This window comes from Protopterus annectens, chromosome 7.part0 (assembly GCF_019279795.1).
Source record: "Protopterus annectens isolate FY-2018-M chromosome 7.part0, PAN1.0, whole genome shotgun sequence".
Lineage (NCBI taxonomy): Eukaryota > Metazoa > Chordata > Ceratodontiformes > Protopteridae > Protopterus > Protopterus annectens.
Window position 1 is genome coordinate 1,050,787,936 of NC_056739.1, and position 12,340 is coordinate 1,050,800,275.

The 12,340-nt window shown below is 42.0% G+C and overlaps 1 protein-coding gene across 3 annotated transcripts in view; it reads left to right on the forward strand.

Annotated features, from left to right (window-relative positions):
* The window catches only part of FANCD2 (FA complementation group D2), a 1,694,389-nt gene that overhangs the window by 419,209 nt on the left and 1,262,840 nt on the right, over window positions 1-12,340 (forward strand). For all 3 annotated transcript variants that reach the window (XM_044077594.1, XM_044077597.1, XM_044077595.1), the window contains exon 15: window positions 9,527-9,673. In XM_044077594.1, coding sequence (XP_043933529.1) covers window positions 9,527-9,673 — 147 coding nt within the window. The remainder of the gene's footprint in view (window positions 1-9,526; window positions 9,674-12,340) is intronic.

Below are 12,340 nucleotides of genomic sequence, written 5' to 3' on the forward strand. Positions count from 1 at the left end.
AAATGCATCTACATATCAATCAAAAAGAGATGCTAGCTGTTCAGAACGCCCTGACAGCCTTCAAGGATGTACTTCATCCAGGACAACTACTGATAAGGATGGGCAATACTACAGTCATGTGGTACATAAGCAGGGAGGCACACATTCCTACCCCCTCTGCAGGCTAGCCATGAACTTGTGGGACACAGCATTGACTTACCAAGTACATCTGCAAGCACGATTCCTGCCAGGAAGGACAAATACTCTGGCAGACGAACTAAGCAGAAACCTAATGGATCCCCACTAGTGGAAATTGGAACCACAAGTCTTCAGCATGATAACAAGGAACTGGGGATGCCCGGACATAGACCTATTTGCCTCCCCTCACAACTACCAACTACAGAAATTCTGCACAAGGACTTATCACAAGCAAGCATGGAAAGTGGATGCACTATCTTTCAGCTGGAAAGACCTAACAGTATATGCCTTTCCTCCTCTGCCTCTCCTCCCCAAGGTGTACTCCTCAAGGTCAGACAAGAGAAACCAAAAATGATACTGATTGTCCCAGACTGGCCCCGCCAGCACTGGTACCCAATCCTAAAGAGCTTGTCTCAATGCCCAACTTGGACATTACCTCAAATTCCTCACTTATTGACCCAACAAGACAGATACTGCACAGTCAACTCAGGACCTTAAACCTGGCAGCATGGCGGATAATGTAGCCAGTCAAGGCACACCTCTCTCTAAAGCAGTGATGGATGTTATTTTGGAGGCCAGGAGGCCTAGCACCAGAAAATCTTATGCAGAAAAATGGAAGAGATTCTGTGCTTGGAACCAGGCACAAGGTTTTGACACTATTGTTCCAAATATTCCTCAGATTTTGCAATACTTAACTGAGATGCGTGATAAAGGCCTTTCCTAATTAAAATTCATGCCTCTGCCATTTCAGCTCATTACAATACAGAACCACCTATTTTTTCTCATCCATTACTAAGGCAGTACCTCAGAGGGGCCAAAAACATAAGACCTCCAAGGAGAGCACCAATACCTGCATGGGACCTCAACTATGTCTTGGAAAAACTCACACTGCCTCCGTTTGAACCAGCCACTGCAGCTGATATAAAATTCTTATCCTGGAAAACAGCTCTGCTCTTAGCAATAACCTCTGCTAGATGGGTCTCAGTGTTACAGGCACTCATGGCTGTGGAACCATTTATCATTTTCCATCCTGACAGGGTTTCTCTGCTGACAAACCTTACATTTATGCCTAAGGTAGTGTCCAGTGTGGCCCTTAACCAAACAATTCATTTGCCTACCTTTTATCCAAACCCACAGAATAAGGTTGAGAGAATTCTGCATTCTTTGGACATTCACAGGCAGCTACACTTCCACTTGGACAGAACCAAAGCTTTCAGAAAGACTGAACAACTTATAGTGGCATATGCTGCAGGATCACAAGGAAAGCCCATCTCAAAGCAGACTATTTCAAAGTGGATAGGCCACTGCATTCATTTCTGCTATTCACAGCATGGCAAAATCAGTGCCTAAGGGCATTAGGCCACATTCAACCAGAGCAGCAGCCACTTCAGCAGCCTTCCTCAGAGGAGTACCAACCAAAGACATCTTAGAGGCTGCAACTTGGAGTTCAGTGCATACTTTTACAAAGCACCATCACTTACCTCTCTACTCTAAATCCAGGGCAGGATTTGCCATTGCAGTTCTGCAGGGCCTGATAGCCTCTCCTAATCCTATTTAGCACCAGCCTCCCAACCTTAGCTTTGGGATTCAACCCAATTGTAATGACTGCAACAGTGAAACATGATGAACATAGTACATTTGTGTACCTACCATAAATGTAGATGTTCGAGTGTATTCACTGTTGCAGTCCAGGTTACCTTCCCACCATCCCCCTTTTCCTTTGCTGGGACTTATCTGTACTTCTCTATTTTATACAACCTATGTGGTATATTTGCTTGTAGATGAAGGAAAATTTATTTTTTGTGCATGCATGCTTATTGGCATACTTTAGCCTACCATTTTAGGGGCACCTGACATCTGGGGCAAGAAAAACTGAAGAAAATGGCGTCGGCTGCATCTTTTATACCCCTGGCGCACTGACGTCAGGGAGGAGGTGACAGCAACTGACCCCGGACCTAGACTTTGGAATTCAGGCCGACTGCGGGTAGCCTGCCAGCAGGATAACCCAATTGTAATGACTGCAACAGTGAATACACTCGAACATCTACATTTATGGTAGGTGCACAACTGTACTTTTCTGCTATATGCACCATGGTAAAACTATCCCCCAGGGGATCAGATCCCATTGCACCAGGGCTGCATCTACTTCTACAGCCTTTCTCAGAGGTGTTCCTACCAGACACATTCTAGAAGCTGCTACCTGGAGCTCAGTTCATACGTTCACCAAACATTACCATTTACCTTTGTTTTCTAAATCCAGAGCTGGTTTTGCCACTGCTGTCCTGCAGGGCCTTATAGCTGGTCCTAATGCTGTATCCATCCTCCCAACCATAGCTTTGTGAATCTACCAAAATGTAATGACTGCAACAGTGAAACACGAAGAACATAGTACAGTTGTGTGCATTTACCATAAATGTAGATGTTCTAGTGTATTCACTGTTGCAGTCCTGGTCATCCTCCCACCAGCCCCCTGTTTTTCTCTTACTGTAGATCTACTTTCTTTTACTATGCATAAAAGCCTTTGTGGTGTATTTGCTTCTGTTTGGAGGTATATTTTTTTGTGTTTTTTAATTTTTTTTATATATATATATATATATATATATATATATATTTTTTTTTTTTTTTTTTTTTGCTCCCCATTTGGGGGACACCTGACATCTGGGGCAAGAAAAACTGATGTAATGGCGTTGGCTGCATGTTTTATACCCCTGACGACCTGAAGTCATGGAAGAAGGGACAGCAACCAACGCAGGACCCAAGACTTTGTTAATCAGGCCGACTGAGGGCAACCTGCCGTAAATATAATGACTGCAACAGTGAATACACTTGAACATCTACATTTATGGTAAGTGTACACAACTGTACTTTCTCATTCCTCTCAGACACAACAAGATGCAGGTAAGCTTGTGAGGGACTCTTCAAAGTGGTAAGGAATGTCAGTGATGTTAACTACATGGTAGAACTGCTAGGCAGGAGGCAGGGACACAAGCTGTACCACGTGAATGTGATGAAACTTTACGATGATAGGGAAGCCCTGGTGCTAAGTATTTGCAGTGGATGGCAGGTGGAGTCTGAGGGGGATCTGTGAATAATCTCCTCCGTGAAGCTTGGACTGACACATCAGTAGAAGAGGTAGCAATGTCCCAGAAGCTATCCCCTACCCAAGTTCAAGAAATCCAAGCAGTGTTACAGGAGTTTGGGGGCATGTTCACTGGGAAACCAGAGTGCACCCACCTGATGCAGAACCATGTTGAATATAGGACCCCCAAAGGCCTATTAAGCAGGCCCCTTATAGGGTGCCTGAGAGAGTCAAACAGAATCTGAGGGAGGAGATACAGGAAATGTTGGAACTAGGATAATCCTGGAGTCCAGCAGTCCCTGGGTGTCCCCAGTGGTGCTGGTACCAAAGAAGGATGTCAGCACCAGGTTCTTTGTGGACTACAGGAAACTAAATAGTCACACACAGTCAGATGCTTACCCCATCGCCAGGACAGATGAAGCCCTAAAGCAGCTGGGTGGGGCTAAGTACCTAACCATTACTGATCTTACCAATGGTTACTGGCAGGTGCCCTTGACTCCCAACGCTAGAGAGAGAGTTCAGCCTTTGTGACTCCTTTCAGCTTGTATGAGTTCATGAAGATGCTCTTTGGGCTGAAAAAGGCCCCAGCGACTTTCCAGAGGCTGGTAGATCGTATCCTAGCAGGAGCAGGAGATTTCGCCTTTGCTTACCTAGATGATATTGTCAGCTACAGCCATTCCTGGCAAGAGCACCTTCAGCATGTCAGGGAGGTGCTGAGCAGACTACAGATGGCAGGGTTGACCATTAAGCCCAATAACTGTCAGGTGGGTATGGCAGAGGTCTCCTACCTGGGACATAGAGTGGGGAGTGGTAAGATCTGGCCAGAACCTGCCAAAGTGGAAGCCATTCAGGAATGGCCTGCTCCTGTTACCAGAAAACAGGTGAGGGCCTTCTTGGGGACAGCAGGGTACTACAGAAAGTTTGTCTGCAATTATAGTACCATAGCTGCTCCCCTCACAGATCTGCCAAGGAAATACAGGCCAGATATGGTAGTGTGGACTCCAGCATGTGTGCAGGTATTCCAGAAGCTTCAAGGAGCTTTGGGAGGATCTCCTATGTTAACCAGTCCAGATTACAGTAAAGAATTTGTTGTGCAGGTGGATGCTTCAAACCATGGGGTGGAGGCTATACTTAGCCAGGTTTCCTCAGAGGGAGAAGAGCACCCTGTGGTATATCTCAGCCATAGGCTCCAACCCAAGGAGGAATGCTATGCAGCTGTAGAAAAGGAATATCTAGCCATAGTGTGGGCACGGCAGAAACTTCAGTCTTATCTGTATGGAAGGAAATGCACTGTAGTTAACAGACTACAATCCCTTAACATGGCTACATTGAGCCAGCCAATAAAATGCCAAGTTACTGAGGTGGAACCTAGGGTTGCAGGCATATGATATGACAGTGCAGCACTGCAGTGGGGTTAGCAATGCCAACGCAGATGGGCTTTCAAGACGGGGAATGGGGTAAGATATTCCCAGTTAGGCTCATCCCCCTCAAGCAATGTTTCTCAAGGGTCACTTGAAAAACTAGCTTGAGTCTTCGGAGGGGGGGGGGGGGGTGACAAAGGAAGATAATGCCAGCACAGCTATCTAGAATTTGCAAATAATTATGTAATTTGTGAATATCAACATGATTTGTATAAGATGCTTGTGTTGCAAATGTATTAAAACTATATGTCAGGTGTATATCAAATTGCTGGTACAGAAGTGTCTGTTGAAAAGATTTTTGCAAAGTGCTTACAATGTAACCACAGCATGCCCTCCTGGAATTGAACAGAAATGTACCTGCACCATTGTAACTGTTTAGATGTATATATTTTAACAGTGGGAACTGGAATACAGGAGGTTAACTTCAGAAAAATAGCTGAAATTAAATTACTTTATGGCCACACAATAAAAAGATGTTATCTTTCAGTTTCACTGTGGCAGGAGACATAATGTCTGTACTAGAGAAGTTTTCTGTATTGTCTTTGAAGTGTTTTATTGTTTTATGACAGTAAATATTCCTGCTGGGATAGCTTGCAGCATGACATAATTTCTTGTCATCTACCTCTATCTCAGGTAAAATCCCCACTGCTGAAAGCTAGTTTTTAGCATCCACTTTTGAAAATACATAGACAAGGGCTTTTCCTCATATCTTTGCAGATCCTGGAAGTCATAAGTGGGCTCCTCTAGGGGTATCTACCTTCCTATGACTTAAGTTACCGTTGAATAATGGGAGGCAAGAAATCCCCTCCATAGAATCCTTTTGCTCCAATTATCCCCCATCGTAACAACATATCATCTCACATCATCTTACTGGTGGTTTACTGTTTCTTATGAGGATCTGCCTTTCTGTGACTTAGTTCAGCATTTGGTGATGGGATGTGAGATACGAGCAATCTGGGTGACTTTCACGTGCATCTGATGTGGACTTTTACTCTATTCTGCAAGGCTATGGCTGATCTGTGAATAAAGTACAGAGAGTTTGTCCTCTGTTGCACTTTTGTGATTAATGACATCTTACACATGATGTTAACAAGCAGGCTGCACCACTTGAATTGTACAACTAGGGCTAGTCTTTATTGTTAATTGAGGGATGGTTCTGTGTAATAATCACCCTTTGAGGGATAGCCTTTGAGTGTTCATTAGTCTCTTCTGAATCCTCAGGTGTGATGTCTGTTACTCAAACCTAGTTCTTCCCTATTGATGTTTGTGCTAAACCCTTAAGTTATCAGAGACAGCTCTGTAAATCTTGGTCATTAATCACTGCAGGCAAGTACCAATGTTTGATGCTAAAAGAAAAGCCTAGACTTAAGCTGTCTGAATCTAGCAGTACCCCTAGGCCTACGCTTTCTGATCTTAGCAGTACTACTATGGTTGCTAGATGCCGAAAATAAAACATTTTTTTAGCTTTGCATGTTTTTCTTGGACTTCTGCAGAATGTCCTTAATTGATTGTGCCAACAATTTTATAGCACCATTCTCTGCTGCCAGTTCGGATTCTCTGTCTTTCTTGCCTCCTTCTGTTTGCTGATTGCTTCACTGGCTGTGTTTGGCAGTCACCACTGATAAGGACAAGCTATTATAAGGTTTATATTTATGGCACAGATGATTCAGGAGTCTGTGTATTCCCCCATGTTTGCTTCTCACTAAAATCCACTATCTCATTGGTAGACCTTACAATCTATATTGCTGTATGATCTACTTAGAAGTTGGTCCTTGGTTCTTTGTCCAGTAAGATTTTTAATATACAAGAGATGCAGTGAAGAAGCTTTTAAGGATTAATGTTTTAGCTATTGCATCACATTTAACCTAAGATGATGCACTTAGTTATTGTGGCTTTAGGTTTAGGACTGCTGTCTTGTACACATATGATCCAAGTCTTGTCTTGTCTTGAAGATATCTGCATAGACTGTGTATTCTGGAATAAATTACTTCATATTCAGCAGTGAGTTATTGTTTACCCTAAGAAGGCTTTTGCTTGGTATAACTCTGGATTACACATAATACCTCTAGTTCTGAATGATGGTCTTTCTCATCCTGATAGAAAGTGTCTGAGCAGTTGGATGGCAGCACCTTATGAACAGTAGCAAGGAAGTTGGGAAGACGGGATATTAAGTGTCTAATTTGGTATTATCCAAATAGGCACAGGCTCCACTACTGCAAGCCCATGAGATGCGTACGTCACCTGTGCTTCCTCCTCTGTCAGAAATTGTATTCTTGTCTACCCAGCCGCCCTTGCTGCAGTGTTGTGTGTGTCTTTTTGTGTATAGAACTCCTGGAAGCCTTTTCAATAATGAGTAGTTTCTCCTGTTGTCTTTTGAAGACATCTGCTAATTATAAGATAACAGAATTTAAGGTGAATTGTTTTCCTCTTCTAAGTCATCTCCAGAGAATCTCTGACTTTCTAGTGGCTTTCAGCATAATGGATATTTTGGATTAATCTAAGTATGCCCACCCTTCTTGCAAAACGTGAATTAGTGTTGTTAGGTCAAGGGAATGTAGAAAAACTCAAGTCTCCTGGATACTGGCTTAAGCTGGCTGTAATCATCCTTACTATGAAACTCTTGTATCATTCTTCATTGTGATAAGCTCTCTTTGTTTTGTTCATGCATCTTTTGTCACTTAAAGGTTTGTTTTCTGACGCCTATTTTCTTATCTTCGCTTCAAGTTAATGGATCTTGGACCCCAACACTTTTATGCTTAAGGATTCTAGTTTCTGATGTGCCACAGACTCAGACTGTCTCTGAAAATATTCTTAACTTCCCTCAGGAAGTAGTCTCTAAGGCTTCTATGAACCGGTTTATTTTCATTCCAGTTTTAGTGATTCAGCATCGCTGTAGGCATTTCCTTCTTACTCCTGATTTACTGTTATATTTTCCTTTCAGGTTTAAGGATCACTTGTTCATCTTATTTGCTTTGATTGCTGACCCAAACTGTCCATGTTGTTGGCTATGAAATTTTTGACGTACCAAAATGGCAAGGGCAGTTAATTTAGAACCGTGCTCCAGGAATGTTTTAATATAGAATAGTGCTCCAGGAATGTTTGTGTGGTTGACATGTGTCTCATGATTTCCAAGCCACTATACTTTTGAGTTTTGCACAGATTTATGTTCTATAAGCACAGCCACCTTTCACTTTGCTGGTTTGCAAGGCATCATGTCAAGTATTCCCTGATCTTTGCCCATTTTCCACTTGTCTGATTTGTTGTGGTAAGCTGTTTTAAAAATTCTGTCTTTTATTAGATTTATGTCAGAAGACATCATGAAGTAATATGATGATGCTAGGCAATCAGTAAACAACAACAGAGAAGTGTGCCCAACAGAACTTCGACTCAAAGTAAAACACAGTTGCACACTTACATCCAATACCAAAAAACGGCCACACAATAAAGTCCGAAGGGTGCTCTCTTTGTTCAACTTAACACAACAAAATGCATAAAGCGTTTTAGTCTTAATCCCAAAGACTTCATCAGATGAATGAAACAAAGTGAGCAGTCTTCTTAAATACACCTCCCCCTAAATGAATCATCCAATAAACATTTTAATTCAATAATTAAATCAATTATGTATTTCATTTAATGTTAAAATTACTTTAAAATCATTTCAAAGTCCTAGTCTTATATAGTTAATAAGGCATATCATGAAAATACATAAAAAATAAAAATAAATATAAATATGAATAATAAACACATAAAAAAGCCTTATAATGTATTTATAATTATTTGTTACGCCAGTATTTGGTTAAAAATGTTGAATATGTGTAATAAAATACTTTGAATAGTAAAATGTTAAAATGTAACCAATAGTATGTAGTAAGTAATAGAAGGCAAATGTGGCCTGTTGATGTGCTATACCACATCCTATTCACCTCTCTGAAGGCTACCAAGGTTCATAATTTAGCTGCTCTTAGTTTTAAAACTGGTGCCAAAGAGAGATGATCATTTAAACCTGGGTCGTTGTTGGCTTCCAGTTTTAATTGCCAAAACAATTCTCGAAACTCTATAGTGGTCTCCCAAGGCCCTCCCCGTGGGTCCACGTCTATTTTTTCTTTTTGCTAGGCATTTACACACCATATCTGTCAGAAGGGATCTTTAAAGTGAGTCCCTTACATAACCTGAGAATTGCTAACAATGGCAGCACTTCCGAGCCTTCATATCGGTTTACTTTGGAAAGTAATATAATTTAGTTTAAATGGTTTCAGCCACAATAAACTTAACTTCTGTGTGAAGGTCAGCTGGCTCAGATAGAGATTAAGAAGTGGGGGACAGTGGTAATGAGGGTGTATGAGAACTAGCATGGGCCGTGGGTTTAGGATGCATTCTGTCTGCAGGCATATGTGATGAGAATCTTATTTCAGGTTATTACAGGAAGATGACTTTACTGATTAGTTGTGCTTCTTGGCTTATGTAAATATTAAGAACCCAAATTGAAGTGGGCATGCTAGCACTGTTCCTAGTTTGTCAGGGCTTACATTTTAGAAATACACTTTTTTTTTCACTCATAGCTAACAAAAAAAATTATGTAGGAGTGCCTGTTGCTATTGCGCATTGAATTTGAGTGAGAGAGTATGTGTTATATGTATGTGTCTATGCATATATGTGTGTTTGTATATGAAGACGTATAGAGATGGGTATATTTGATCATTACTGCACATGTAAAAAGCTGCGACATTTAACCATCTTTTTAAACTGGATACAAAATGTGATTGCAGTTAACAGTATCATCATTTTGTTCTGATGATTTAAGCAGTGATTCAGTATTGTTATGCTTTTTTTCCTTTGTCATTTAAAAAAGGTGATGGACTTCTTGGTGCTACTGATACTCCACACAACAAACACAAACAACAGTAAGAAGCAAGTGGAAAAAGTTCTGCGGAACAAAATCCGAGTGGGCTTAATTCAGGAGCAGCTCTTGCAGAATGCCTTCAGAAACTATTCCACAGTAAGTTGTTAAAACATGTTTTTACTTCATGAACTGGTGTATGTATTCCACAGTATGGAGAACAATTGCCAAAATGTAGGTATATATATCCGTACTTGAATAGTTCCTGCAGGGAGTAGCTTTTTAGTGTTGGAATGCATTCAGAATTAATTTTCCCAACCACCCAGTTGTGCTGGAAAGTCAGCAGCATGTAATCAGATATTGGTTTCAGTACACTAGCTGCATGATGCAGACTGACAAAGCCCTGATGTTGACGCATTGTGCCTGAGTCCCAGGTTTTCAGTAACAATCTAGACACTGGAGGAGCCAATAAAGTTAGGAATGAGTCACCCATTGTGAGACAGCCCAGTCTGCTACAGTAGTAAAGCCCAGTGGAATCTGGGTGGTACAGCAAGATAGCACAAAGACCAGTATGTTTTCAGTGTGTACTAGGAGTTGCTGTATGCATGGAAGGTTGCATGAATTAGGTTTTAGTATTTTTGGACGTCCATGTTTTTCAGGGTGCCATAGGGAAATGGGAGATAGTGTAAGGAAATATCTTTAGGTTCACCAAGGATGATACCAGCACTGGAGCTAACTTGCATAGCATCCCCAGTTCAGGGACAGCTAGATACTGTACTTATTTTTGTTGTCTGCCCATTCATGAATGTGTCTTGGAGTTTGGGTTCTGGGGGGTAAGCTATGTGCTCAGTTGGAGGTGACAAGTCGAACTCCATTTGGCTAGCTGATGGTCAGAACAGGCTGGTGAATAGAAATATTTGTTAAAAATGATTCCAATACAGAAACAGAAAGATCATTTATGAAAAAATGGGGAAGAAGCAGAATGCAGTGCTTGAACACAGTAGCAACAAAGAAAATAATATTTATTTAAACAACTTTAGCTTGAAAACCATATGGTGGAATATGGATTTTAGTCTCTTTTCTGCCTGCAGGGAGGAATCTGCTTTTAAGCAACAGCAAGGCTATGGAAGTCAGTGGTGACTAGATCCTATAAGTGACTACCCTACTGTCATATTTCCAAGGAGGCATGCTTTAAAGGGAATTGTATAATAATCCTTATTATATCACAGGGTTACCAATGGGAGGAAAGTTTTTCAGTTTTGCCGTAGATCAGAGAGCAGTCACCAGGGAGATGTGTTGTGGGCATGATATGAGGTGGCAGTGTATCGTAGGTGCTCTGTTCCACCCCCCCCCCCAATAATAAAAACTCTTGTAAAAGATCACTTAGTCAGCTTGGAACTCCTGGACCAATGTTGGCCTTTGCTTCTTAAAGGGAACATAGAGCTTGTTTCTGCTTTTAATAATTCTAAAGAAGATTGGAAGTGGAGGACAAAGTTCTGTCCTGTTCTCTTTCAGAAATGTCAGCAAGTTCATCAAATACTGCAGATAATCGATGATTCTTTATGCTACTGCAGGGGGGCTTTGATGGTGCCACTAGACATGATTGATTCTTTCTTGCACATATATGTCAAGGAATCTCAAGGGGATATTCCTTTGCTTTGCATTTGGTCATCACCATTTCTAGTACAATGTATTGCCTTTTGGCTTGTTATCTGCATTCATTGTTCATCACTGATGTTCTTCGTGTTTCACTGTTGCAGTCATCACACTTGGGGTATCTGCCTGCAGGTAGCCGTTAGTCGGCCTGAATACCAGAGACTTAGTATTTCTGCATCGGTTGCTGTTGCTCCAGGACTGACGTCAGGTCGTCAGGGGTTTAAAAACAGGCATCCGATGCCATTACATCAGTCTTTTTTGCCGAGGAGCCTGAAGCAGAAGCAGTTCGCATGAGTGCCGGTCTGCTGCTACCCGAGTTTTAGTCTCCATATTGAATCATCCTGAAGTCTTCTAAAGCTGAGTACCCTGTTGGGGATCCTTTTTTCTTGCCTTAACCGATGTCAGAAAAAGTTAACAATTGTCTCGCCTGTGGAAAACAAATACCACACCGAGATTTCCATTCTTACTGCATCACTTGTTTAGGCCCAGACCACGACGTACCTCGCTGTCAGTTTTGTGCTTTGTTCAATGCCCGAATTCTTCGTCGCCGGGCCTTTTTTGTCGCTAAATACTTTCGCGCTCGATCTCCGTATTCCGAAATGGCTTCGGTAAGCCATCCGACTACCAATCTTCTTAAAAAACATAAGGATAAAGATAGAGACAGACCGCACAGGTACAAAACTGCCGACGCTTCCATTAAGCTAGTCGCCAGTTCGCCGGTATTAAGTGAGGCGCTTTCACAGCCCCTGATGCCTGCTTCGATGGATTCGCAGGCCTGTGCCAAGACCCGTTCGGAGTCCAGTATGCCGTGGGACTCTTGCTTTGACTACGGAACCTGTGGATGTCTCTACCTTGGATGGGTCCGGGGCCGCTGTGCAGGCACTGGTTTCCAAGGAAGTTCTTCGCATTACCGATATTCGACACAAACCAATGACTTCCTTCACGTCTTCAGTTCTGTTTAAAACTACCGAGTTTCTAAGGCCAAGAGTATGAGCTATGCCTAAAAACCGACAACCAAAACCCAAGCACATGCTTTCTTGCCACATCCTCAAGTGCTTAAAATGGCAGAAGACCTGATCATGCTGATTAGGGGACGCCAGCCTTCCCCTGCTAAGAGAAAAAGAGACCTGTCCCGAGCAGGTTTAACTGACCAGGAGTCCGACGACTCTG